At 44.4% G+C, this 26,729-nt stretch overlaps 1 protein-coding gene across 1 annotated transcript in view; it reads right to left on the bottom strand.

Moving 5' to 3' along the window:
• Window positions 1-26,729, bottom strand: part of LOC137427686 (coagulation factor VII) — a 52,283-nt gene that overhangs the window by 17,152 nt on the left and 8,402 nt on the right. Inside the window, exons 5-6 of the mRNA XM_068117342.2 lie at window positions 18,789-18,920; window positions 18,120-18,230 (exon numbers count right to left, since the gene is read on the bottom strand). Coding sequence (XP_067973443.2) covers window positions 18,120-18,230; window positions 18,789-18,920 — 243 coding nt within the window. The remainder of the gene's footprint in view (window positions 1-18,119; window positions 18,231-18,788; window positions 18,921-26,729) is intronic.

Raw genomic sequence — 26,729 nt, 5'->3', positions numbered from 1 at the left:
TACTGTCCGTAATCCCAGTCATAATTTAGCTTTTGTTTTTGTTGAAATTTTTTTTGGCTAATGTGCAAAACAAAGCGATACTTCTGGAAAACGTACAGAAGTTTAACACAGTACTGTCTGTGAATTGAGTTCGATATCAGTTTACATCACTTTCAAGGATCAATTTATTTGCTTCGAAATGTCACATGTGGTTTTTGTTTCTTTTAAAGGTCACATTAACAAAATCTAGAATAATTTCAACATAATTCCAATGAACTTTTGGTTATAAGTCATCTTGAAAATTAAGTTCACCCCCACAAAAAAAATATTCCATATGAAATGCCAAGTCTGTATATATATATATATATTATATATATATATATATTATATATACTAGGGCATGCCCGTACTATATCTATATCTAAAATTATATCCCCCCCTCTATTTACATGAAATGGTTTGGTCCATGAAATGTTTTGGTCCATTCGCAACGCCAAAGCGAACGGCGAACGCTTTACATGAAATGGTTTGGTCCATGAAATGTTTTGGTCCATTCGCAACGCCAAAGCGAACGGCGAACGGCTTGCGAGTACAGTGACAATCCCCCCCCCCCCTCTATTTACATGAAATGGTTTTAATTAGTTTTAAAACATAGTTTAACGCCAACATATGGCATGCCCGTACCCGTACTATCCGTAATGGCGCACGCTCTCACAGGAGCTCCAGAAGGTCGCATATCGCAGGAAAGCGAAAGAATCGCAAATTAGTTTTAATTAGTTTTAAAACATCGTTTAACGCCAACATAGCGCCAACATAGTTTGCCGACGGGAAATAAATGAATACGCTCTCAAATGTGCCATCCGAGGCAGAGTCTGTTCGCCACGTTCGGCACACGTGATAGCTCGCTGCTCTCTGATTGGTTGAATCGTTTTTTGGACATAGCTCGGTAACTACTTCTGCGATTAATTTAAAACCTTGAAAAGGCACATCCTCGGGTCCCCAGCAATATACCTGGCAAGTTTCAAGTATATCGGACCCGTGGTTGTCGAGAAACAGCGGTCACAGACAAACAAACAAACAAACAAACAAACACACATACAGAGATTACTGGAATTATAGATAGATATACATACATATATATATATATATATATATATATATATATATATATATATATATATATATATATATATATATATATATTAGGGTGGCCCTCAAACGGGGTGAAAATTTCAAAATGTTAATTTGAGTGTTCTCATGGACGACATGTGATCCACTCGGGATAGAAACGCTGCAGTCAAAATTTCATACAAGTCTGTTTATATTTAGAGGTAGTCCATGCACTTTCACGAATCAAGATTTTATATATACAATGTATATTATATATACTAGGGCATGCCCGTACTATATATACTAGGGCATGCCCGTACTATATATATATCTAAAATTATATCCCCCCCCTCTATTTACATGAAATGGTTTGGTCCATTCGCAAAGCCAAAGCGAACGGCTTGCGAGTACGGTGACAATCCCCCCCCCCCCCCCTCTATTTACATGAAATGGTTTGGTCCAAAGCGAATGGCTTGCGAGTACGGTGACAATCCCCCCCCCCCCCTCTATTTACATGAAATGGTTTGGTCCAAAGCGAACGGCTTGCGAGTACGGTGACAATCCCCCCCCTCTATTTACATGAAATGGTTTGGTCCAAAGCGAACGGCTTGCGGAGTTTGGTAAAGAAATCGCCATAGCGTGCACAAACGCGCAGGAAAGCGAAAGAATTGCAAATTAGTTTTAATTAGTTTTAAAACATAGTTTAACGCCAACATAGCGGCAACATAGTTTGCCAACGTGAAATAAATGAATACGCTCTCAAATGTGCCGTCCGAGGCAGAGTCTGTTCGGTTCGGCACACGTGATAGCTCGCTGCTCTCTGATTGGTTGAATCGTTTTTTGGACATAGCTCGGTAACTACTTGTCCGATTAATATGAAACCTTGAAAAGGCACATCCTCGGGTCCCCAGCAATATACCTGGCAAGTTTAAAGTATATCGGACCCGTGGTTGTCGAGAAACAGCGGTCACAGACAGACACACAGAGATTACTGGCATTATAGATAGATATCTAAAATTATATCCCCCCCCCCCCCCCCCCTCTATTTACATGAAATGGTTTGGTCCATTCGCAAAGCCAAAGCGAACGACTTGCGAGTACGGTGACAATCCCCCCCCTCTATTTACATGAAATGGTTTGGTCCAAAGCGAACGGCTTGCGAGTACGGTGACAATCTCCCCCCCCCCCTCTATTTACATGAAATGGTTTGGTCCAAAGCGAACGGCTTGCGGAGTTTGGTAAAGAAATCGCCATAGCTCGGTAACTACTTGTCCGATTAATATGAAACCTTGAAAAGGCACATCCTCGGGTCCCCAGCAATATACCTGGCAAGTTTCAAGTATATCGGACCCGTGGTTGTCGAGAAACAGCGGTCACAGACAAACACACAAACACACAAACACACAAACACACAGACACACAGAGATTACTGGAATTATATATACTAGGGCATGCCCGTACTATATCTATATCTAAAATTATATCCCCCCCTCTATTTACATGAAATGGTTTGGTCCATGAAATGTTTTGGTCCATTCGCAACGCCAAAGCGAACGGCGAACGCTTTACATGAAATGGTTTGGTCCATGAAATGTTTTGGTCCATTCGCAACGCCAAAGCGAACGGCGAACGGCTTGCGAGTACAGTGACAATCCCCCCCCCCCCCCTCTATTTACATGAAATGGTTTTAATTAGTTTTAAAACATAGTTTAACGCCAACATATGGCATGCCCGTACCCGTACTATCCGTAATGGCGCACGCTCTCACAGGAGCTCCGGAAGGTCGCATATCGCAGGAAAGCGAAAGAATCGCAAATTAGTTTTAATTAGTTTTAAAACATCGTTTAACGCCAACATAGCGCCAACATAGTTTGCCGACGGGAAATAAATGAATACGCTCTCAAATGTGCCATCCGAGGCAGAGTCTGTTCGCCACGTTCGGCACACGTGATAGCTCGCTGCTCTCTGATTGGTTGAATCGTTTTTTGGACATAGCTCGGTAACTACTACTGCGATTAATTTAAAACCTTGAAAAGGCACATCCTCGGGTCCCCAGCAATATACCTGGCAAGTTTCAAGTATATCGGACCCGTGGTTGTCGAGAAACAGCGGTCACAGACAAACAAACAAACAAACAAACAAACACACATACAGAGATTACTGGAATTATATATATATATATATATATATATATATATATATATATATATATATATATATATATATTATATTTCTAGTCCATAGATATGATAATTATTCACAAGCATGTTTTATCAAACGGTGTTTATTTATTTCTGTGATACATACTGTATTATTTGTGATATGTGTTTTTAGTGTTACGTGACCTCAATCACATGGCCGACAGGGGGAAATGTTCAAGGGTGCTGGACTACCTCTAAATATTTATGCATGCAGCTGACATTTGGCCCGGTTTGTTTTTGTGGCAAATGGACCAGTTGTGGATGGTGAGAGCTTAATATTGCTTTATAATATCAAACTTTCAAAAATAAGGGCCACCCTAATATATATATATATATATATATATATATATATATATATATATATATATATATATATATATATATATATATATATATGTGTGTGTATATAAACATATATGTGTGTATATATATATATATGTATGTATATATATATATTGTTACGGACCGCGGATAAGATGTTGTGTTTGCCGAGCGGATGGCACCACGGCTCGAACAGTTACCCCGACTAACCCGATTCCCGAACGTTGGCCGGATCGCGCCACAGATATTCAATATGGAAAAGACAAAAGCGACACGGATGTGAAGAAGAAGAAGAAGAAAACCAAAAGGTTGGAAATACTACTAAATTTATTCTTACTATTTACACGCTCAAAGTAACCAAGGAAGAAGGAAAGATAAGAAAATAATTTACAGAAGATATTAGAGACACAGTGCAACGCTATTTTATACAAACTTAATTAATCCAGGGACAAGACACATAGAACAAACTCACGTACACAAAAGGATGGAAAGCCAGGAGGTGGATGGCTGGAGGGAGAGGAAGGTCCAGCGGACACTGCAGCATGATCGGCGCGTTTAGCAGCCGCCGTTCCTTCGCGGCCCTTCTCAAAACTGCCGTCCAGGCCCCAAGCTGCTGTTGTTGCTGCTGTGGCGTGCTCTTTTCAGGACTCGTCTCTCTCGTCTTGTCAAAGCTCATCTGCTTCTGTAAAAGCTCATCTGGTCCAACCACTTCTGTAAAAGCTCATCTGGTCCAACCACTTCTGTAAAAGCTCATCTGGTCCAACCACTCAACTCAACCACTCCACTCAACCACTCAACTCCACAACCTTGCTTGGTCCAACCACTGCACTCAACAACTCCCTTGCTTGGTCCAACCACTGCACTCAACAACTCCCTTGCTTGGTCCAACCACTGCACTCAACAACTCCCTTGCTTGGTCCAACCACTGCACTCAACAACTCCACTCAACAACAACTCCTTGTTTGGTCCAACCACTGCACGTCTCTCGCTTCTTGCGCGCGCGCTTTTATAGCGCCTCAGGCGATCAAGCCGCCGGCCTTCAGGACACGCCCATCGGTCAGCTCGCCTCGGCCCTGATTGGTCGGCACGGCCCTCTGGCTCCGCCCTTGATGACGATGGGCGGGCACGCCCTTCTTCCCCGAGCTGAGCACATGCTTAATGGCGGCTTTGGGGCGAAATCAGCAACCCACCGCTGTAACAAACCTGGCAAACTGCCCAGTGCGGTTGGCAATGGAGACTTGGAGTGGATGTAGCTGGAAATGGAGATTTTGGGAATGGGAATGAAAGGGAATCTATCTTGTTTCACTTGGTGCAATGGAGTGTCATCTTAATGGAAGACAAGGCCTTACCCTAATACACATAATAAAGATATAACTATCAACAAGGGGGAATCTATGATTGGCTGACGTTTGGCTGATTGTTTATGACCTAATTATGGGACGCCCTTTGACCTTTATACATAACTGGAGTAAGGAGGGTCCAAAATAAAGCACTAATAATAAAAAACACAATAAAAAAAACACAATCCTCATATCCACAACACTGCACCCTCCTCCTCTTAGGCACGTCCCGGGCCTATAACTTTAACTTAGTGTGACACGTAGGTGTAGTTCCCTCTACTTTTAACCTGACCTTGAGTGCGACAGTTTTAAAACATAAATAAATATGTCCCGCTGCTCCATTGCACCCTGCCTAACAGATTCACGCCCACAGCTAACCGAATTGCGGAATGGTCTTCAAACTATACACTGACGGTGGGGAGCATTATTTACAATGACGCAACCCAGGACCTGTGATTGTTCTTTTGGGGGGGAGAGACAGTCTGCTCTGCATCAATGCACCCTGAAAGCACCCAAAACGCACCAACACACCCTCAAGCACCAATCGGTGCACAGTCATCACTGTCCATGAAAAAAAATAAAAACAACAACCCCTAACCCTGCAGGTGGTCTCTTGCTCTTCGGCTCCCTCTGCTGGCTATTACTCTCTTCCTGATGTCATCTTCTTTGCTGGCGGCCTATTTGCACTATTAAAATGCACCCAACGTGTCCATGTTTATTTATTTATGGCCCACAGGGCCGACTAGTGTGGTTCACCTGTGGGGGATCAGTGCCCTGTGATCAAGGTCCGCCAGCAAGATCTCGGGCCTTCATGGCCGGTTCCAGCAGAGGGGCCTTGCCCCAACCCATGGGGTCCATAAGTGGTGCTCAGCCACAGACATGTGGTCCATAATGTGGTGCATCGATGCAGACAGCTGGTTCTGGGAGTTCCGGGCGCACAATGGCGGACTCACGCACGCTCCCCTCGGTGCCCAGTGGCGCACAGGTCCTCATGTGAGAGACAAAGGGGGGAAAGACAGATGAGCGAGGGGTAAGGTCACAAGGGTACACATCAAACAAGGCAATGCAAGGCGAAGTGCGTACGGAGAGCGAAGTGAGAAAGCTCGTCCCTACCGTACGTCACCCCCCCTGTCACCTACTCTACCCTTGCCCTTACCCCATATGTACAACAATCTACACATTTACAAATCCGTCGCTACCATCACATCTTCCCCCTATACCAAATTCGTCTTCACTCCCTCTACTTAAAAATTTGCCATCACCAATTTATCATCAATCCTCATAAGGAGGGAGAGATGGAACATCAAAGCACAATGTCACACCCACGTCATGATGCGTCTCACATTCCAAACATTTGCATCATAAAAATAACAAAAACATGGCATGGTGTGGAGTTACGTCACCTCAGGTGAGTGGATGTAGATGGTGCAAGGAGATTTCAAACCTAACTATCTTCTAAATGACATTAACACACTTTACACTACCCGGGGTCTTTCCCTGCGAATCCATTGGCCAACTTACACTATGGGTTCTAAAAACCAATTCCCATTGACCAAACTGTGGTGCTTCTCAATTTGGGGTCTCACTCCCCCGATTCATCTCCCGGTGCCCTTGCACAATTTCCGGGCTGGGTCGTGTAGCTCTCCCAGCAGGTCTACCCACCTGCACACCTCCACCACTGCAGTTGCCACCCGAGCTTACCTAGCTCCTCACCTAACCTATCTAACAGGGGAAGGCCCCTCCTGGCTCTGTCACCCCTTGGTGCCCTCTGGCACTGGGCTACCCGGGTCCGTCCTCCGGATCCTCGGGCCCCATCCACAACAACTCTACCGGCTCCCAGAACCCACCTGCGGCCTCACCTGGCCGACATCCTCACAGTGGTGGAGTGCCCAAACCAACTACACACACTAACAGGCTACACGCCCAGCCATTTCCACAACACTAATGCACCCATCCAAATACTATTCTTTCACCTCGCACTACAGATGCCAATATCCAACCACAATTTACCTGTACCCTCTACCTAACACTTGCACTACCCTCCCCGGGTATTCGTGATGGGGGTCCATCCTTCCCCCATTCACACCTTCGCACCATCCACTCCACTCCATAGTTTCCACCATACTCACTCCACGACCATCCATTCCAATACTCCATATATTCCACACTACCATTAATTCCATACACCTGTCGTTGCACACCTGTGCAATCACACCTGGTGCCACCTGCACCCTCCTTCCTTCCTGGACCATTCGGTCAATACAACACTCATCACCATCACTCACTCATACACTGCTCCATACACCTGTTCAGTTGCACACCTGTGCAATCACACCTGTTCACCATACACATGGCATCATCTAATCTACCTGGTGCCCTGCTAACTTAGTGCTCCCCGTCTTCCCTTTAAACTAAGCACATACCACGTCATTATCATCCACACTAAACTACCTGCGTCCCCACTACCGGTATCATTGTCACTACCTAATCTTACCGTTACCTAAGGTCATCTTCTAGGTCCCTACACATTATCCAAACCCTCCCTCGGCGAGCTTACACTGCCATAAACCCCATAAATCTAGTGCTCCTTTGCCCCCGTTGTGAGAGATGGCAGAGTTGCCATCCCCCCACATCGGGTATCTCCCACTACCAATTTGGCTCGTCCAAATTCAACAAATCAAAAATTTGCCAATCACTCTACCAATCATCTGCCAATCATCACTCTGCCAATCATCAAATTTTGTTTTTCTAATTTCGGGGCCAAAACACTATCCGCATCATCACGTCTACTCACTAGAGCCTCTCGGTGCGCCAATTCACTTCTAAAGCTCGGCTTCGTACAGCCGAGCAATGAATGCGGGTTCTTTGGTGCCGGCGGTTGGATGCGTCCGGCACTCGGTGCAGGGAAGGACGCTTACCCGGGCCGACATCCCACGCACCATCTCGGCACAGAGCCATCCAATGGCCCGATCTCGACCTGCCGGAACGCCTCAACAAAAAGGGGTCGCCATGACGACCCTTCCTATCGGGCTGCCCGCTCCGCCTAGTGGAGCACGGACGCGGCCGTTCAAAGCGCGGCCCGGCGTGGATCGCGTACGGCGGTTCTTTCGAAACCGCCGTGGTTCGGATCCCCGCTGGTCCTCGCGGCACGCGAAGCTGCCCGGCGTGCACCGAGGGCCCGATTCGGCTATAAGTCGCTCTAACCGCTAACCCGGTTACCGTCGATGCTTCACCTGCATGCTCACACGCATACGCTACCCCTTTCACCCTCACCGAGCTCGGTGCTCCAACGCCGCCCGTACACCCCGCGTACTTCGCTATTGCACTCGTTCTTTTGCTCACAGACTTGGTCACACACCTGACCACCGCACACCTTTGCACACACTAGTCGTTCGCACACCTCACCAACACACCTCTTCGCGCCCCCTCCTCGGTCACCTCCTCTGTGACAATCACAGGTGCGCTCTCACTTGCACACCCAACCACGTGCCTCACGACCAACTCCAGCGTGCATTCCCATACGCGTTCTACCATTCCAGGTGTGCATCCCTCCATTCCAGGTGTACATCCTCTCTCACCTGCCACAACCAACTTACGCTCCGTGTCACTCTTACTACTTTTACCACCACACTCGGTCACGCATTCACCCTTACTCTCGACAGCGCACTCTTTCCTCATGCACCTGTCCGTTACACACCTTTCTCGCACACACTCTTGCGCACACTCTCCCGTAACACTCACCACAGGTGTACATTCTTTCGTTACATCCTCTGTAACACTCCCCACTCCGCGCTTCCATGTGCCCCCTCGCACACGCGCAACAACCAACTCACTCTCGATGGCACACTCACTCCTCGGCGCGCACTTTTTCCTCACACACCCCAGAGTCGGACATTCTCGCACACCTCCTCTTTCGCACACCGTACCTGTCGCACACTTCACCAACGGCCTCTCACGAACACCCGGATCCAAATCAACCCCCAAGCCGACTGAAGCTCCCCTCACATCATATGCATTTCCGAATATATCGCCACTCACCTTGGCACCTCGTCTCCGCACCTCCTTCACCACCTACAAACTCTTTATTTGGTTAGTGAGCACACCATTATGAGTTGAGCACCGACCTTGCACATATTCCATTACTTCCTCCTTTATTTCTCTCTTAGTTTCCCTCCGTCTCTTCTTAATTTCACTCATCCCTTCTTCCACCTCCTCTAATTTTTGCTTCACCTCTTTTATTTCCCGGTGCGTCTCCTCTATCTCGTCCTCTAAGGCTACCTTGACCGTTTCTATGTGCGTCCTCACCTCCCGGTCCTTCGTCTCCATTACTTCTGTCACCTCGTCCAACCTTGTTGTCAGTCCCTCCCGTACCATCTAACATTGCCTCTTCGTCGCTATCAAGTCGTCTCTGATGTCTTTTTGTGTCGCTTTTAACCCTCCTAGTACCGCAGTGTTCTTTTCCACTTGGTCTACGAGTTCCTTTTGTCCCACTGTCAGCTGTTCTACCCCCCTCGTCAGACCCTCTATTCCCCCCTGTAATCTAGCCGTATTATTCCTCACCTCTTTCTCCATACGCTTTTCACCTCGCTTTACCTCCTCGCGTACCCCCGAGACCTCTTTGCTTACACCTCGTCGTATCTCCTCCTGCATCTCCTTAGTAGATGCCACCCTCATCTGTCCCAATTCATCCCTCTGAGCATCCAATTTACCTTCTAACCCGATTTTCACCTCCTCTATCTGGTTCCCCATCCGTTTGATTTCCCGGGCGGATTGCTCCCCTATTTCCCGCAATTTGCCTTCCATCCTATCTTCTAGCCCCCTTAACCCATTTTTCACCCCCTCTATCTGATTCTCCTGGGCAGCCATTCTATTTTCCACCCCCGTTAACCCATGTTTCACCCCTTCTATCCCATTGTCTAACCCCTCAAATTTCTTGTCTAACCCCTCAAATTTCTTGTCTAACCCCTCAAATTTCTTGTCTATCTTCCCAATTTGGGCACTGGTACCCCTCGCTTCGTCCCTCATTACCCCCATTTGGCCCTCCAATCGCTCACACTGAGCATCCATCTGGTTCCCCAATTGCTGACTATTAGCCCTCATCTCGTCCCACTGCAGGTTGAGGGACGCCTGCATTTGCGTCATAAATTGCTCCATGAGGGCCTGCATGTCAATCCCTCCCACTTGTGCAGCGGGCGCGGCCGCTGTAGCCATGTGCGAGGCGCCATTTTGCGCGCCCGTAACCTCGTGCGCGAGCGCCATTTTGCGCGCCTGAAACCTCCTCAACCATCTCCTCATTGCCCTCCTCCACATGCATTTCCCCGAGGTCCTGGGTCGATTCTACCCCGTCTATCTCTCCCACCGGCATCCCGTCGCCTTGACCATCCATGGCGCGATTTCAAAATTCAGGTTTTTCTTTAAAACAAAACAAATTTCGGCAGCTCGTAATTTTGAGCGCGTTAAGCGCGCTTCGGGTCCGACCCCGCTCCCGACACCAATTGTTACTGCCAATAACACAATTGGTGTCCCAAAATTTGGGCTAAATAAATTTAGTCCCAGGTTCGAATCCCAACTCCTGACTCCAATTGTTACGGACCGCGGATAAGATGTTGTGTTTGCCGAGCGGATGGCACCGCGGCCGAACAGTTACCCCGACTAACCCGATTCCCGAACGTTGGCCGGATCGCGCCACAGATATTCAATATGGAAAAGACAAAAGCGACACGGATGTGAAGAAGAAGAAGAAGAAAACCAAAAGGTTGGAAATACTACTAAATTTATTCTTACTATTTACACGCTCAAAGTAACCAAGGAAGAAGGAAAGATAAGAAAATAATTTACAGAAGATATTAGAGACACAGTGCAACGCAAGCTTATACAAACTTAATTAACCCAGGGACAAGACACACAGAACAAACTCACGTACACAAAAGGATGGAAAGGCAGGAGGTGGATGGCTGGAGGGAGAGGAAGGTCCAACGGACACTGCAGCACGATCGGCGCGTTTAGCAGCCGCCGTTCCTTCGCGGCCCTTCTCAAAACTGCCGTCCAGGCCCCAAGCTGCTGTTGTTGCTGCTGTGGCTGTCGCGTGCTCTTTTCAGGACTCGTCTCTCTCGTCTTGTCAAAACTCATCTGCTTCTGTAAAAGCTCATCTGGTCCAACCACTTCTGTAAAAGCTCATCTGGTCCAACCACTTCTGTAAAAGCTCATCTGGTCCAACCACTCAACTCAACCACTCCACTCAACCACTCAACTCCACAACCTTGCTTGGTCCAACCACTGCACTCAACAACTCCCTTGCTTGGTCCAACCACTGCACTCAACAACTCCCTTGCTTGGTCCAACCACTGCACTCAACAACTCCCTTGCTTGGTCCAACCACTGCACTCAACAACTCCACTCAACAACAACTCCTTGCTTGGTCCAACCACTGCACGTCTCTCGCTTCTTGCGTGCGCGCTTTTATAGCGCCTCAGGCGATCAAGCCGCCGGCCTTCAGGACACGCCCATCGGTCAGCTCGCCTCGGCCCTGATTGGTCGGCACGGCCCTCTGGCTCCGCCCTTGATGATGATGGGCGGGCACGCCCTTCTTCCCCGAGCTGAGCACATGCTTAATGGCGGCTTTGGGGCGAAATCAGAAACCCACCGCTGTAACAAACCTGGCAAACTGCCCAGTGCGGTTGGCAATGGAGACTTGGAGGGGATGTAGCTGGAAATGGAGATTTTGGGAATGGGAATGAAAGGGAATCTATCTTGTTTCACTTGGTGCAATGGAGTGTCATCTTAATGGAAGACAAGGCCTTACCCTAATACACATAATAAAGATATAACTATCAACAAGGGGGAAATCTATGATTGGCTGACGTGATTGTTTATGACCTAATTATGGGACGCCCTTTGACCTTTATACATAACTGGAGTAAGGAGGGTCCAGAATAAAGCACTAATAATAAAAAACACAATTAAAAAAACACAATCCTCATATCCACAACAATATATATATATGTGTGTATATATATATATATATATGTGTGTATATATATATATATATATATATATATATATATATATATATATATATGTGTATATATATATATTTATATATATATATATATAAATATACTACCAGAAGTACCCGGCATTGCTGGGCGGGGGAGGGGGAGGGGGAAGGGGAGGGGAGGGGAACGGGGGGGGGGGGGGGGGAGCGAGCCCCTTGGCAAAGCGAGCGATTTTTTTTTTCATAGCATCATAGCGTCATAGCGTTCATAGCGTTCATAGCATTTCATAGTGTCATCGCAATTTTTTTTTTCATAGCGTTCATAGCATCATAGCGTTCATATCGTTCATAGCGTCATAGCGTTCATAGCGTCATTGCGTTCATAGCGTTTCATAGCGATTTTTTTTTTCATAGCGTCATAGCGTTCATAGCGTCATATCGTTCATAGCGTCATAGCGTTCATAGCGTCATCGCGTTCATCGCGTCATATCGTTCATAGCGTCATATCGTCCATAGCGTTCATAGCGTCATAGCGTTCATAGCGTCCATAGCGTTCATAGCGTCATAGCGTCATAGCGTTCTTAGCGTTCATAGCGTCATAGCGTTCATAGCGTCATAGCGTCATAGCGTTCATAGCGTCATAGCGTCATAGCGTTCATAGCATCATTGCGTTCATAGCAATTTTTTTTTTCATAGCGTCATAGCATCATAGCGTTCATAGCGTTCATAGCGTCATATCGTGCATAGCGTCATAGCGTTCATAGCGATTTTTTTTTCCATAGCGTCATAGCGTTCATAGCGTCATATCGTTCATAGCGTCATAGCGTTCATAGCGTCATAGCGTCATCACGTGATCGCTCTGAGCGAATCAGCGCCCACCTGCTCTGATTCCGTTGATTCCGTGCGCTGAAATGCGCTGAGGTAAATATGAATAAAAAATATGGATCGTCAAATATTTTGAGTTCGGCCATGTTCGTCCCAGGCTCAATGGCCATGTCTATGCCAAATATCAAGCACGTAAGCCTCTCCGTTTAGGAGTCTATCGGTAACATTACACACACACACACACACACACACACACACACAAACTGCGTTTTATATATATAGATATATATTAATATATATATATTTATTTATTTATATATATATATATATATATATATATATATATATATATATATATATATATATACAGACCTGGCATTTAATATGGAATATTTTTTTTGTGGGGGTGAACTTACTTTTCAAGATGTCTTAGAACCAAAAGTTCATTGGAATTATGTTGAAATTATTCTAGATTTTGTTAATGTGACCTTTAAAAGAAACAAAAACCACGTGACATTTCGAAACAAATAAATTGATTCTTGAAAGTGATGTAAACTGATATCGAACTCAATTCATGGACAGTACTGTGTTAAACTTCTGTACGTTTTCCAGAAGTATCTCTTTATTTTGCACATTAGCCAAAATTTTTTTTAACAAAAACAAATGTTAAATTACGACTGGGATTACGGACAGTAAAATTACAGTTCAGTACTTCGTGTAACCCCCACGAGCATTCAGGAGAGCACGTACACGTTGAGGCATGCTGTTCACGAGATTGGCCAAGGTTTGGACAGGAATCGCTTGCCACGCAGTGCAATCGCCTGCTGCAATTCACGCACAGAGGTCGGCTGCTGGTCCAAGTGGTCGATTTGACGCGTTAATTCTGCCCACAAGTTCTCCATCGGATTCATATCCGGGGACATGGCAGGCCACTCCATATGCTCTACACCACGGTCAGCAAGAAAGTGTTGGATCATGTGAGCACGATGAGGCCGTGCATTGTCATCTTGGAAGACAAAGTTTCCTCAAAAGGGTGCACGAGCAAATGGAAGCAATATTTCTTCCAGAATGGCCCTGTACTTGAACTGGTTCAGGTTTCCATTCAGAACAACCAGGTCAGTTTTGCCCCCTGCATGAAAAGCAGCCCAAACGGTCACCCCACCACCTCCAGCTTGGACTCTTGGCACTATACAATCTTTGTTGTAGGCTTCATGCACTTGTCTGCGCACTCGGACGCGGCCATCTTGACGATAGACCAGAAATCTAGACTCGTCACTGAAGATCACGTGATTCTAGTGTCCTGGCTGCCATTGACGGTGCTCTCTGGCCCACTGCAATCGGCGCTGGCGGTGTTGTCTGGTCAGGCGTGGCTTTCTTAGGGGATGCCTGGCACGATAGCCTGCTTGAACCAGTCGTTGGTTGACTAGCCTTCTGGATACAGGCACATTTGTCAGTTGCTGCCACTCAGCCCTAAGCCGATTAGCTGACTTGGTACGGCCATTGCGGACTAACCGGTGCAGCTGGCGATCATCCCTCCTTGTGGTTCTGCGGGGACGTCCTGGCCTCGGTATTCGAGTAGGGCCACCCCTCTGAGCATTTCGTTTCAGGATCTTTGACACCTGACCTTGAGTGATGCCATACTACCGAGCAATAGCACGCTGTTTTATGCCGTAATTTCGTAAAGCCAACACTCCATGACAAACAGCATTGTCGAGTTGACGGACCATCTCCAGAGGAAGCGGCAATAACTTTTGGAGATGTGCAGCAGTTGTTTTCCACTAATACAAAATGCAACAACCCTTGTATACCCGACTGTGAAGCCAATCATCAAATGCACCTGTCTGTACATTTTGCCACGCCACCTGTGATATAATCCTGTTGTTGACTTCTTGCTGTGACAGACAATTAGTGACATGGTTCTTTTAACTAATAAATCACCAAAGTGTAAAAGAAACTCACCAGATTGATATACTGAGTTAAGAAAGTAAACCCAAGTCAAGAAAAAAAAACAATTCCATATTAAATGCCAAGTCTGTACATATATATATATATATACACATGTGTATATATATGTATATATATATACATGTGTGTATATATGTATACATTCGGACCCAGCTATTTGTGGGTTCCGCATATTCGCGGGTGATAAAATGCGACCTCTTTCTCTATTCGTGAAAAAAGTGCCCCGTGATTTCGCGTTTTTTTTTATTCGTGGCCGTGTTCCATGAAATCGTGGTTTTTTTCCTATTGGCGGCCGTGTTCCGCGAATTCGCGGTTTTTTCTGTTCGCGGCCATGTTCCGCGAATTCGTGGTTTTTCAGGGGAGCAACAAGAAAATTTTCACAAGCCATTAGCTTGACTTATGGTATCTATGAAACCCATCTTTCACCAGTCATGCATATAGCAGCTGGACACACCCCAAAAAACATTTTCTACGAGCCGGGAGCATGACCTGCTTATACATGCACTGCTGTGTGCTTTGCTTTATCTTGGCTTTCGTGGGCGCACATTTTAGCCGCACTGTAAGCGAGCTTCATGGGATATCCCACCAGATGTGTAAACAAGTCAACCCCACGAATTGTAGAATACAAACGCTTCATTAAATCGATGACAGTTTGCAATTTATGGTAAAGCATCATCAGAGATCTTACACAATGAAAACGCTTCGGGGGATGTTCCACCAGAGGTGTAGACAAGTCAACCCCGCAAATTACAGAATGCAAACGCTTCATTAAATCTATTGTTGAAATTAGCAGATAGGCTCAATACAGCATCATCCGATAACGTCCCCCACAAACAATGTCAGATAATTCACCCCTCCTGCAACCCCTCCCACAATTCACCCCTCCCACAATGCTCGCATTCCCACATAAACAGACTGTGTCCTGGATCTCGATCATTGTTCTCGTCCCGTTGCTTTGACCTGCGTTTTTGACTCTCGCTCTGCTCATCGTTCAATCATGGCTCCCAAGCACAAGAGCAGTGCCGGAGATGTGTTGACTACCAAGAGGTAGAAGAAAGTGATGAGCCTGAGCCAGAAAGTAGAGCTATACGACCAAGAGGAGAGAGTGCAGCCTCTGTGGGCAGGCATTATGGCGTCAACGGATCCACCGTTTGCTACATACGGAAGAACGAGAAGGCGACTCGTGACAGTATTTCAGTGAGCACTGTATCGAGTACGAAGGTGGTCACCCATGTCCGGGATGTCCACAGAGAAAGGATGGAGAAGGCTCTCAGCATATGGATCGAGGACAACACGCAAAATAATGTCTTTGAGTGGACCTCTCATTCGCAAAAAGGCCAAACTAATTTACGATCATCTGTCTGGCACGGGTGGTGCCAGCACGAGTAATGCACCGAGTGATGATGGTAGAAGCAGCGCGACTTCATACACTGCAAGCAGGGGATGGTTCCGTCGTTTCAAGGAGTGGTACTGCCTGAAAAATGTGAAGCTCACAGGGAAGCATGCCTCCGCAGACTACGAGGCAGCAAAAGCATTCCCTGCTCAACTCGTGAGGCTGATTAAAAAGAAGGGATACCTCCCAGAGCAGGTGTTCAACTCTGACGAGACTGGCCTCTTCTGGAATATAATAGGCTATACTAGAATATAATAGGGTAATGCTGTCAGTCTGTCCCACCTTGAAGCACAGAAACGCTCATCGGGGAGAAAAATGTTTTCAGTAAAAGTTGCTTAAAATGAATCTGAATCTACGGGGAAATTATATATATATATATATTGTTGCGAATATGGAATTTGGCCTCCATATCCGCTTGTAAATATTCCCCTATTTCCCCAATACTCCCCAACTATCCCCAATCCCCCATTCCCTAGTCCCATTGTCTGTAAACAACAATCAGTAGAGCCGACCTTCCCCTTTTTCCCCCATTAAATGTCGTGCCCAGGTCCACCGCATCTCACGTAGACAACTTTCGGACATCTTGCTAGTTATTCTTAGTCTATGTCAGTTAAGGACTCCTTTCCATTAATTCTGACTCTTCGTTGCACCAGAATGTGATTATATGGCACCAGTAGTGAGTTTAGGACCTTTCCCATACCTCCTTCCATCTTCTTCCCCAAACAACAACTACAACTACAACTACAACTACAACAACAATTACAACAACAACGACGCTGCACCGGGGGAGTGTGCGTCATCACACCGGCTCGGTTAGCCGCCATTGACAATGCGCGCCGGACCATGCGCTCCACGGGGTTACCACGAAGGGGCTGGCTGTCAGCTCCTCGTCAAGGGCGGAGCCGGTAACCCCCCCGCACGCACCCAATGAGAAGCAACGAGCCGATTCCATCTGGGGCGGAGCTAACGAGCCGAGGGCGTGTCACTCCCCGCCGGATCTACGCAGCCACTTGCCGGATGTGAGGTCAGATGCGCCCCCAGCCTGGAGAGAGAAGTTGCCACGTACGAGCGCTGAATACCTCCCCGCATCTCTGGACCGGACCGAGCCGATTCTGACCTTTGAGCCCAGGTGCACCTGGAGCCATCGATCCTGCCTTTCCTAGCCATCAAACCCCGTGTGAGTCAGCCTTTTGTCCCGTTTATCTGTCGTCTGTTGGGAATAATATAAGAGTGTGTCTAAGTGCTTGTCTTTCTATGCTGTACCTCTCGTCCTTGTAATCTAACCTTCCGTAACAATATAACCTCCTCCGGAGGTCTTGAGAACTGAACCCTGGTGTCGTGTCATTTGAATCCCAGCTGTGTGTCTTTTCCTTCATTGACCTAGCGTAGCGCGATTAGTCAACGTTCGGGTATAATCGGGTAACTTGTGCAGACGTGGTCATACCAAACCGCTCGGTAAATAACATCTAAGCCACGTCTGTAACAATATATATATATATATATATATATATATATATACATCCCCCGATGTATCAGTTGCCTATACATCGCCCGGGTTCAATTTGTTTTTTGTCTGATATATATATCATGCATATATATATATATCCATGCATATATATATATATCAGACAAAAAACAAATTGAACCCGGGCGATGTATAGGCAACTGACCGCTGCCTCCATCACTCCCGAAAAAGAAAATCTTTGTTAAGAAATATATAACCTCCCATTTTTGAGCTCTTTCAACCAGTGCAAGAATAGAAGGCTTCTTTTGTTATTTTATTTTTATATTGTGGTATTTTTACCATGGGATTCTGCTAGTATCATACAATATTTTACAACCATATGATATTTTCTGCAGTGACGAGTTTTTTTTGCTGGAACAAATATTACCACTTTTTCGCAAACAATATTCTTTTAGAAAAATCAATATATGATTAAAACATTAAAACATCAAGAGCAAAGTTAAATCCTATTATCTACAACTGTCACCTTTTTGTTCAACTTCCGCATCATGTTTTTCAATCCTTTCCCTTTCCAGCTGAGTTTGAACATCTCGAGATGCACGTGATTGCACCTGGATTTTTCCGCAGGGGAATTCCACTTTGGGAACACAGACAAAACAGTGCTTAAATGGAGATCAAGCCTCTCGATATCCATTAACATTTTTCCTACATGCACATGCCCCAAAAACCTCCACTGGTATCGAACCCTCCAAATGATTAATTCACTTCAGCTCAGCTCTCGTTAAAATATCTATCCAGGCATTGGATTTCCTGAAATTCCTCCACTGGCTAATAATGCCATGAATCTGCATTCACTTATCCTAAATGTTTCTTTTTTGTGTACAATGTTGAGGCTCGTGGATAAGCTATAACATAGAATTTTCTAGAACATTTCTGAAATTCATAGAACTTTCTAGAACTCTCGAACATTCCTGAAATTCATAGAACTTTCCAGAACATTCGAGAACATTTTTGAAGATCGTAGAACTTTCTAGAACATTGTCGAACATTTCTGAAGATCATATAACTTTCTAGAACTCTCTAGAACATTTCTGAAGATCATAGAACTTTCTAGAACATTCCCCTATAACTATGCATAGAAATCTTGCCCCCTCAAATCCCTTCAACCTCCCCTCTTCTGCCATTTATTCCGCACCGTGTTCCACGCACGTGTGTCCATCTGAATGCAAAGTATATCCCAGGGCACATCCGCAGCCTTCAACGCCGTGCTCGCTATCCATGCAGTACTGTGCACAGCCCCCATTGTCAAACTTGCACGTTTTCTTTGCTGGAGGGCAGGAGAGAGAGAGAGGGAAAGATGAGATGTTGGGAATTAAGGACAAGATTCATATCCGAGGCTCATTCCAAGCACATGTGTGAGAGCTCCATGTTTTCCTAATGAGATTTTTTTGCATTTTTCCAATATAGTTGGATTGCAGGATGATAAATCGATGAATTTGAGACAATTCACTACATCCCGAAATGCATTTATGGAAGAGGCATGTTTGAATCGAGGAGCAGTTTGTTCCAAAGCAGGAATCTTTCATTTCTTGGTTTGTAAGCGAGTTTCTTTGAATGATGATGAAAAATGAAAGTGAGAATAGAAATAGAAAAGGAGAATAAGATTGTATTTTTTTCATTGGAAGTGTGTGCATTTTCCTTTGCCACCTCTTTCAGTGTTAAACAGACTCGTCAACATAAAGGTTAGTACATCCGCTCTTAGTCTGGGAGGACAACGGTTTGAACCTCGGCTGTGTTATACCAAACACTTTAAAAATAGTACCTGCTGCTTCCTTGCCTGGTGCTCAGCATTCAAAAAGGATAGAGCACGGACAAACAAAAAGTTTGCAACCATTGCACAGGCTTTGATGGGCCTAATGGCCTAATCCAGCATTGACGTTCTTTGTAAGGGCGACACTTGGTAGCGACACTTGGTAGAGCGCGTACCTCCGCCAGGCTGAACAGTTTACGTTTTCTATCCACTGATAGGCCAAATCTGGATTCAGACCTGAACCAAAATCGAATCGGTTTGTTCTTGTCACCGAACCAACTCATACACCAAGTTTCGTCCGAATCCAACCACAACCTTTTGAGATATCATGCTACATATCGTTTTTTGACCTAGCTCTCAATGGTGAGGAATCACTTTACAAAAATTCTCGGATCCTGATCTTCACCAAAATCGAATCATTTGTCCGTTGCCACACACCTAACCCCTCCACCAAATTTCGTCCGAATCCGTCCACAAGTTTTTGAGATATCTTGTTCACAAACAGACAGACAAACAAACAGGTTTGAAAATGCACATACAGTGCATTCAGAAAGTATTCAGACCCCTTCAGTTTTTACTCATTTTGTTATGTTGCAGCCTTATGCTGAAATCGTTTAAATTCATTTTTTCCCTCATCAATCTACACTCAATACCCCATAATGACAAAGAGAAAACAGGTTTTTAGAAAGTTTTGCGAATTTATTAAAAAGAAAAAACTGAAATATCACATTTACATAAGTATTCAGACCCTTTGCTATGACACTTGAAATTTAGCTCAGGCGCCTCCCATTTCTCTTGATCAACTTTGAGATGTTTCCACACCTTGATTGGAGTCCACCTGTGGTAAATTCAATTGATTGGACATGATTTGGAAAGGCACACACCTGTCTATATAAGGTCTCACAGCTGACAATGCATATCAGAGCAAAAACCAAGCCATGAGGTCGAAGGAACTGCCTGCAGAGCTCAGAGACAGGAATGTGTCGAGGCACCGATCTGGGGAAACTTACAAAAAAATTTCTGCTGCATTGAAGGTTCCCAAGAGCACAGTGGCCTCCATAATTCTTAAATGGAAGATGTTTGGAACAACCAGGACACTTCCTAGAGCTGGCCGCCTGGCCAAACTGAGCAATCGGGGGAGAAGGGCCTTGGTAACAGAGGTCACCAAGAACCCGATGGTCACTCTGGCTGAGCTCCAGAGATCCTGTGTGGAGATGAGAGAAACTTCCAGAAGGACAACCATCACTGCAACATTCCACCGATCTGGACTTTATGGCAGAGTGGCCAGATGGAAGCCAAACAGTTCAATCTTCGTTTCATCAGACCACAGAATCTTGTTTCTCACAGTCTGAGAGTCCTTTAGGTAGTTTTTTGCAAACTCCAAGCGGGCTTTCATGTGTCTTTCATGGAGGAGAGGCTTCCGAATAACGAATAAGACAGAATAACGCACAAGACAAACAAACAGACCTGAAAAATCTTCGATTTTCTCAGGTAATAACTGACCAAAACACAGCACTAGTGTATCAGAAGGAACCTAAAAAGAAAAGATGGCCGGAGAAAAACGGCGACATTGTATCAGTGATAATTGGAGCAACAGGTATGATAAAGAAGAACCTTGCAGAGATCTTAAAACCCATCCCTGGGAATATTACGACAAATGAACTGCAGTTGAGTTGAAAGCTGTCCGAGTCTCATAAATTTTCATGATTTGTAACTTGTGGTGATATGAATTCACTGCTCTTGTAAAACTGGCACAATTCATAACATTTCTATTATGTCCTTATCTTGACTCTACTCTAATCATTTGTACCATTACTTGATTCAATCTTTTTTTTCCTTTTTTTTTGGTGGGTTTGAACAACACAATATTGTTCACTTTATAGAGCTTTTGATTTTCCATTCTCTTCCAGGTTCCTCCGTAAGATTTGATAGGGAAATGGATTAGAGTGGATATCAGAAGATTGTGAAAATAACCTTGATTTTTTTGGGAAAATTTGATAGAAGAAGATGAACCATTTTGATTTTTGATTTTTGATTTGATTGGAAGATAATTTAATTAAAGAATGTGATAAATTTCACTGTGAAATTTTGTTTGTTCATTGTGAAATTTCAATTCAATTTTATTCAATTTTCAGTTCAATTTCATTGTGAAATCAATGTGGAATCAGAATATTCATGTCAATGTGAAGATACCTTGAAAAATGAGCAAGGTGGTAAGTTGGAAAAAGGAAAGGTCCAAATATATATATATATATATTACACATGTGCTTAACATCTGGTGTGACTTTTCAACAGGGAACGCAATTACCTGGCCTCCGCAAAAGTGTTTTGGCTTTGGTGACGAGGGACCGATAAGTGGTTCTCCACCTATCGGTGGTGATTTACCTGCGCGATCAGTTTGGGGATCGGTTGGTGAAATGGTTGTAGAAAAAGGAGGTGTTCCTGGAGTCAGCTGCAACCATCAATTGAAAGCTGTGGAGAGACCCTTCCTGGAATCACCAGTGAAGAACGGCTATAATACCAATCTCAGAAGACGCAACATCCAGGTTACGGTGTGCAAGGTGGAATAAACCCCAGCAGATTTTATTTATAGTACACACAGCGGATAGTGTGTACAGGTGTACGCAGAAGTGCAGATCATAGTAGTTTACCTAGTACATTCATATCGGAATTATGGGAAATAAGGGCCTGTAAGGGGAGAAAAGGTGAACCAGATATTCCACAAAAAGGTACTTGTACATATTATATGTACAATCATTAAGGTATAGAGGCCATTAAGGATGTTGAGAACTGGTATTTGTGGACAAAAGGACATGCCAAGGAGTTTCCAAGAGACGGTACATTTGAGCGAAGTCGATTGGAAAGATTAGGACAATAATTGAAAGCCAGGAAGAGACAGAACCTAACGGTAGACTGGCTGGCATTCCATTATTGGGATGTTGAGTCCAGGAAGTGGGAACAGCAAGAAAGGATAACGGACCTAGAACTTAAACTAAAAGGGATACAGGATACATTGGAGGAGATACATGAATGCCTTCGAATGTAGGAGTGAAAGTGACATTTGCCCCACCTAATTCCCACCTGTTTCGCCAAGTAGAACGGTACAGAGAATTTTCCTATGATCCAACGGAAAATCAGAGACATAATCGACAAGGAAGTAACAGGATAGGTAGGCCTGAGAGAAAGGGTTGTGAAGACCAGTGTTTTAAGTATGGAGAATTGGGACACTGGAGACGACGTTGTCCGTATTCAAATAGGGAACCAAGATCAAGGGTACCAGCGCTCACCCGCACCTCAGACAATGACTAGGCCTCCGTTGCTGCAGACCCCAAATGACGATTGGCCTCAACAGACTAGATAACCAGACCAAGATGAGAAAATGGCTGTGCTTCCTGTGGCTGCAAAGTCTTCGGAGCACGAATGATTCATTTTTGCTTATTAGCAATGTAATAATTAATTGATCAAATGCCGAAATTGGAGAATTTTGGGAACATTGAATTAAAAGATCCAGGATTGGAGTTAATTCTGGAAGCCTCATATTTGCCGATAAAAAATGTGGTTTTAGGGAGCATTTTGGGCAAAACAACTTTTGAATTTACAAATTTTGGAATATTTGGTTTACAAATTCCTTTTTGGGAATCAAGTGATGAAAATCACATGACGATCAGGTGAGAATTTCGGACTATTGTTTTTGCACGATTGATATGTCAGTGGTCGGCTGGTGGGAGAAGGGTTGTGTTGTCAAATTTGGATAATCAATTGTTTGAGACAAAGGGTGATTTCAATGTGGACACTGTAGGGGTTTTCGAAGAAAATTTTTTGTCTGTTTGTGTATCTGCGTTTCTAAAAAATTAAGGGACAAACTTTATGAAATTGACACCCACCCTGATAGGGAAATAATGGTTCCGACGCAAATAAGTGTACATAATGCATGAGTTTGTGTATTTTTTTTTTTTTAAGATTGCTGCAAATGACAGTATACCTGTCTTGAAATAAATAACATAAAGTGGATAGGATCGAATATCCATAAAATAAAAGACATAATTTGATTATGAAGGTTATCTTATCTCTTTTGACAAGGCAGATGGAATGCAAAGATTTGATGTGCTGAGTTACAAGCAGCCATTAATTAACAGTAGGAAATTGTGAGTAACCTTGGGATTCCATTTTTGATAATGCTTATATGAGGACACAAAGCTATTTATGGATATGAGCTTTATAACATTAAAAAGTAAAAAATGTGGGAGTGCATTAGCCAAATTTGTAAGAGATCTTACACACATTTACCAGAGTACTCTGCTTACGGATTTCTGATACATATTTTTATCAGCATGTAAAAATTGGGCTGTAGGTATAGATGTGTATTAGGGGTAGATGATATGGGTTAACAGACAAAGACAGATGTGAAAATGGGGAAGAGCTCACTAAGATGAGCTGGATGATTTATGAAAGGAGATTTTAAAATACTCCCTGAAAATGGTAATATTTTGATAAGTACCAAGGAATGGGTCCTGGACAGAAAATTTTGCTGAATTGATAAAGGAAATGTAACACCAGACTTGAATGTATATTAATTTTCATAAAACATGGATTTTACGAGAAATGAAGAAGGATGGTAAATGGAAATGAACAAATCAGATTGTGCAATGGACCAAGTTGGTTGATTTTATTAGTTATTAACATCATAAAAAAGATGGGAAAAATCTGATTGAGCGACATTTTGGTAATGGAATGGGATTTTAAGAGAGAAATAATAAATGGGAATATTCAGCCACTATTGTGAGTTTTTTAAATGGAATGTATTGTGAATCTCAAACCAAGGGACAGATATGAACGCGCTCTTACGTAGTTTAAAATCAGAACGTGATGTTACGTGTACCTGTAATATATTTTAATAACTTGGAATACCTATATTGGCATACTGGTGTCATTGGTACTCACTAGTTGCATAGAAATAGACAAGAAACAGCTATAGGGGCGTAACACTTACTTGGATATTTTCTACAACACAAAAAGTGTCTGAATAAGCAGTGGTTGTACACATGTGATTCACCAAATTAAGCTTTGGAATTTAAACAAAGTCGCTCGTTAACAGAAGGAGAATGGATGGATAGTAAATAATTTTTAGATGCTGGGTAAATTAAGTGAGATATTACTAAGACTCATAAGAGCTATTATTCTTCCTTACGGCAGTTGAAAGACAGATCCAAAACAATGAATCTATAAATGAATATGATAGGGATAACATCCTCAATTTGTACTAATTAATTAATTGTGGGAAAAGGAATTAATTTAGCGCAGTGGATTGTTAACAGCAGCCTGAAATGTCCTGAGAGTGTGCATACATATAATCAGAAATCCCAGATTTTAAAATTTGGTAGAGGTCTTATGTGGAAGAATAATTGCTTGGTAGATAAAAAGGTACTGCATGTTAGCAGAAACTTCTACGGCCGTAAAGGCCAGACAAATTGGGAAAAACTTTAATTGCATATGTAATTTACAGATGAGTATTTGGCAAGTAATGGAGGGAATTTATTGTTTATTAAAATGTTATAATATGACAGTTGGCAAGGAAAAACATTGGATGAATAATAAGATCTGTATATATATATATATATGTATATATTTTTACAAAGTATATGAAATGCTTGTAAATAAAATGTCTAAGAGCTAAGGGATAAGGGAGCAAAATTCTAGGATTGTACAAAGGTTTGCAAGGTCAAGACCATATTGTTGCGGATCTCGGGTTCGTCGACGTACTAAGGGGGGGTTAAGCCCTGCTCCCCTTCGAACTCCGAGTCCACGAGGCCGCCAACCACACCACACTACACTCGTGGTGGACGGATTGCTAAGCAATTCCAGCCGCCGAGCCCGTGGCTACGCGCGGAAGGGTTAACGGTCACGACCCGAGTACCTTCGACACACGCAGCTGTGAGAACGGGGACTGAACCCCGCACGAGTCACGCTGGTACTGGACGCCCGAGCGGTTGTGCATCGCGTAACTCGTGCCGTTATCACTATCGAGCTTGATCGAGCGGTTTTAATTTGGGGCGATGCTAGGCCAATGTGGAAAGGACGATGACGGCCAGGATGGAAACCAAACACAGGATTTATTCACAATGTACAGTATTCACAGAAAAAGGGACAAAGCGGAGAATCTTAGCGGCCTTACTTAGGTTCCCAGACAAGGGCCCTCATTCGTTCGGGGAAGGGAAGGAAGTGGGTAATGCGCACAAAGCGCGGCCGCTTCGTGCAGCTTGCCTGGACGGGCTCGTTGGACGAAAACCCCCAAGGATCGCTCCAGCCTGGGACACCACAACCGGAGATGTTCGCGGCAGAGGGGTGTTGATCAAGGACGTGCACGTAGCAGGAACCCGAGGAGCGTATCTCAAACTGCAGGAGCCAAGCGAGCGAGGGAGAGTATAGCGTTCTGGCAAAAGATCGCGTCAGAGGGAGAGGCTAGCAGGAACCCGGCAAGAAGAAGCTCAGTATCTCAGGGTCAACGAGGCAGAGAGTGTCAGCCAGCAGTGCAAGAGAGAGCGAGCGGGGAGTCCGGGCCGGGTTTTATAGCCCCCCGACACCCCCACTCGAATGTTCCACGGGCCTCCATTGACCGCCTGGGCTCACGTGTCGTGTCAGCCCCTTATTGGTCACCCTCGGCCACTCCCTTCAGCTCCCATTGGCTGCTCGCTGCTCATTGGCCATGCCCTTTAGCTCCTCCTTCGGGCCTGCAAGGCCTGGCTTAGGCCCATGACGAGGCACTTTAGGCTGCAATGAGGCCTACCATTATCCTGCCTGCCTCAACGCATACTAACACCGGGAAGGAGACTATACTTCACATTTAATAAGAAATAACTAACTATGCGAGGCTACATGTTGTGGTGTAATTAACTATGGGGGGTGGGGGGGGGAGGGGGGGGGGGTTGCCTTTATTTACAAAACCGCAACAATATATTTGGAAGAGTGGTAGTTAAAATATTTCTAGATCTGTTTATAAAATGAATTTGTTGACTCTTTGAACTTCAGTGTCCGAAGTTTTGTTTAAACTTACATTTTGAGTTAAATTTATGATTGTTATTGGAAGTAGTTTGGTGGAGGCTTGGTTTAAAAAAACCCTTGGTTACAGTGTGTTGGAACAAATTAACAAATCATAGGATGCTGATGAGAATAGAAACTAATATGGAACCAAAAGAGGATTATGATGACATGAAGAACGAGATTTAAAAAAAAAGAAGGGTTGAATCAAGTAATGGTACAAATGATAGAGTAGAGTCAAGATAAGGACATAATAGAAATGTTATGAATTGTACCAGTTTTACAAGAGCA

The sequence above is a fragment of the Myxine glutinosa genome, chromosome 5 (genome assembly GCF_964187855.1).
Source record: "Myxine glutinosa chromosome 5, kmMyxGlut1.1, whole genome shotgun sequence".
NCBI lineage: Eukaryota > Metazoa > Chordata > Myxini > Myxiniformes > Myxinidae > Myxine > Myxine glutinosa.
Note: the sequence above shows the minus strand (reverse complement) of the source record. Positions and strands in the feature narration are given on the sequence as shown.